The following is a 2,371-nucleotide window of genomic DNA, read 5'->3' as shown; positions in this document are numbered from 1 at the left end:
TTTTTTTCTAATGTTTCATGCATCCTTAAAAAAACAAAAACAAAAAAAACAAAAAAACCCCCCTTCCTTCCCTGCATATTAACCCCCTGGATTACCCAGCCTTACCTCCTTCAAAGACTCCCTTTGCCCCTCACTTTAAGGTACTTCTATGTCTGCACTTGGCAGCAAATAGGACACTTCTGCCGCAGCCGATTGTTGAATCCGCCCTCCGTGGTAGGAGCGAGGCTGGATTTATTCCTTTTGGTTTCTACCTCTGCTAGTGACACGTGTAGACTCCTGTATTTCCTTGAGACCCTGCTCCAGCTCAGCTGAAGCCTGAAGGAACTTGCTAGTCCAAAGTGATGGAGGAAGCGATTGAAAAGAACCCCGTGTGTTGTTTCTTTATCCATCTGGGAACTTTTGGGGAGAAGTTGGGGCACAGAGGACTGCTCCCTACTCTCCTCTGTGAACAACTTCCACTGTGCGCCCGCACTCTTTGTTCAGCTTCAAATCTACCGTTTCTGCTTCCCAGGCTGTCAGCCCCCAAAGCCAAACATCCGTGCAAGAAGGGGTCTGGCCAGCATGCTCCCCAAACTCAAAGGATTGCTCCCACCCCTTCTGCCCACCAGGGGGCGCTATGAGAACATCTGCAGGGCACAATGTAGATGCCCAGCACCCCCCAAGAGCCACTCTGATCTCCTTCCCCTGCCTGATCCACCACTCTGTTTTCTGCTCCCTGCCCCACCACACGCCACACCCAGAGGCTGCTTGTGCCACTCAGCCACCCTCTGCCTTCTCCGCTGGGCCCTGGGATGCTGGCCTTTGAAGGCAAGACTAAAGATCTTCTAACTTGTGCAGCAGGAGCCACTGGGTTTTGTGGGGAGGTATCGTTCATTTGTCCTGGTCTGGTTTATCCCCACAGAGGTCATCTTTAAGTGTCCTTTCTCCTCTAACGGAGTTGATCTTGCAGTGCTGCAGCACCTAACTTTGCAGAATAAAGGATCTGAAAAAAGGCTGGAGTTGCAGCAGAGCATCGTGAAATGCAGGGCGACGTGGCAAAAGACACAGGGGCCCTGGATGGGGCAGGGCTGCCTTCCACATGGGCTACGACAGGGCTTTGTGCTCAGATGAGCGCTTGACATACTCGATGCACTCCGTCTGATCCGAGCTGCTGGCCTGTTTCGGAGGGGCAGCTCCGATATTTCTATCGTAACCAGACACCAAAGCCAAGATATGCTCCAGCTCGTGGTTGCCAATGGAGCTTATTAAAGGAGCTGGAAGAAAATGTGGTGTACACACGCACGCACACATGCTTTTAAACACTACACCTGGTTTGATGGCCTCTTTGGGAACTGGGTGGAAGGAGCTGTCACTGTGATGAGAAGCATCACATCCTCACTGGAATCATCTCTAACAGCCATTGTGGAAATGACTCCTGCCGCACATGCACGCTCGTGTGCACACCCACCCACCTTTGGAAATGGGTTTTCTCTCAGCACTATCCAGATTCAGGAACTTCCTCTCCCGTTCTGACTCCTCGTTCTTCAGGCGGTTCAGAATGTCCTCCAGCATCTTGACGATGTCAGCAAATGAAGGACGTAACTTTGGGTCCATCTGTGAACATACAAAAGTGCCCCAAGAAGTCAAGGGGGCTCCTCCACACTGTCCCACGTGCAGAGAGGAGGAGGACAGCTAGAGGGATATAAAGGGGTTCGGGGCAGCTGAGATCATAGGGGCAGTGTTTCACCAGGTGGAACTGAAACAGATGCTCAGTGCTTGAACGGCGATGAGCAAGGGAAGGGCTGAGAATTTAAACAGAGCCGCGAAGAACGATCGTTTCATAGTTGGTCGGGTCGGAAGGGACCCGAGCAGATCATCAAGTCCAACCCCCTGCCATGGCAGGAAAGAGTACTGGGGTCAAACGACCCCAGCAAGGTGTACATCAAGCCTCCTCTTAAAGACCCCCAGGGTAGGAGCCAGCACCATTTCGCTTGGAAGTTGGTTCCAGATCCTAGCCGCCCTGACCATGAAGTTGTGCCTCCTGATATCTAGCCTAAATCTACCCCTCTGCCAGCTTGTGACCGTTATTCCTCGTTACTCCCGGTAGTGCTTGGGGGAACAAGGTCTCTCCCATTCCCTGCTGGTCCCCCCTAGTAAATTTATAGGTGGCCACCAGGTCCCCCCTCAGCCTTCTCTTGTGGAGGCTGAACAGCTTCAGGTCCCATCACCTCTCCTCATAGGGCCTGCCCTGCTGCCTCCTGACCATGCGAGTGGCCTCCTCTGGACCCTCTCCATGCTGTCCACATCCCTCCTGAAGCGCGGCGCCCAGAACTGGACGCAGTACTCCAGCTGCGGCCTGACCAGTGCCGCATAGAGGGGGAGGATCACCTCC

General features: G+C 53.3%; 1 protein-coding gene across 2 annotated transcripts in view; it reads right to left on the bottom strand.

Annotated features, from left to right (window-relative positions):
- Positions 1 to 2,371, bottom strand: part of TESK2 (testis-specific kinase 2) — a 147,746-nt gene that overhangs the window by 10,261 nt on the left and 135,114 nt on the right. For both annotated transcript variants that reach the window (XM_019501398.1, XM_019501399.1), the window contains exon 10: positions 1,452 to 1,593. In XM_019501398.1, the coding sequence (XP_019356943.1) occupies positions 1,452 to 1,593 (142 nt within the window). The remainder of the gene's footprint in view (positions 1 to 1,451; positions 1,594 to 2,371) is intronic.

The sequence above is a fragment of the Gavialis gangeticus genome, unplaced genomic scaffold (genome assembly GCF_001723915.1).
Source record: "Gavialis gangeticus isolate Ggan-Ray unplaced genomic scaffold, GavGan_comp1, whole genome shotgun sequence".
In the NCBI taxonomy this organism is placed as follows: domain Eukaryota; kingdom Metazoa; phylum Chordata; order Crocodylia; family Gavialidae; genus Gavialis; species Gavialis gangeticus.
Note: the sequence above shows the minus strand (reverse complement) of the source record. Positions and strands in the feature narration are given on the sequence as shown.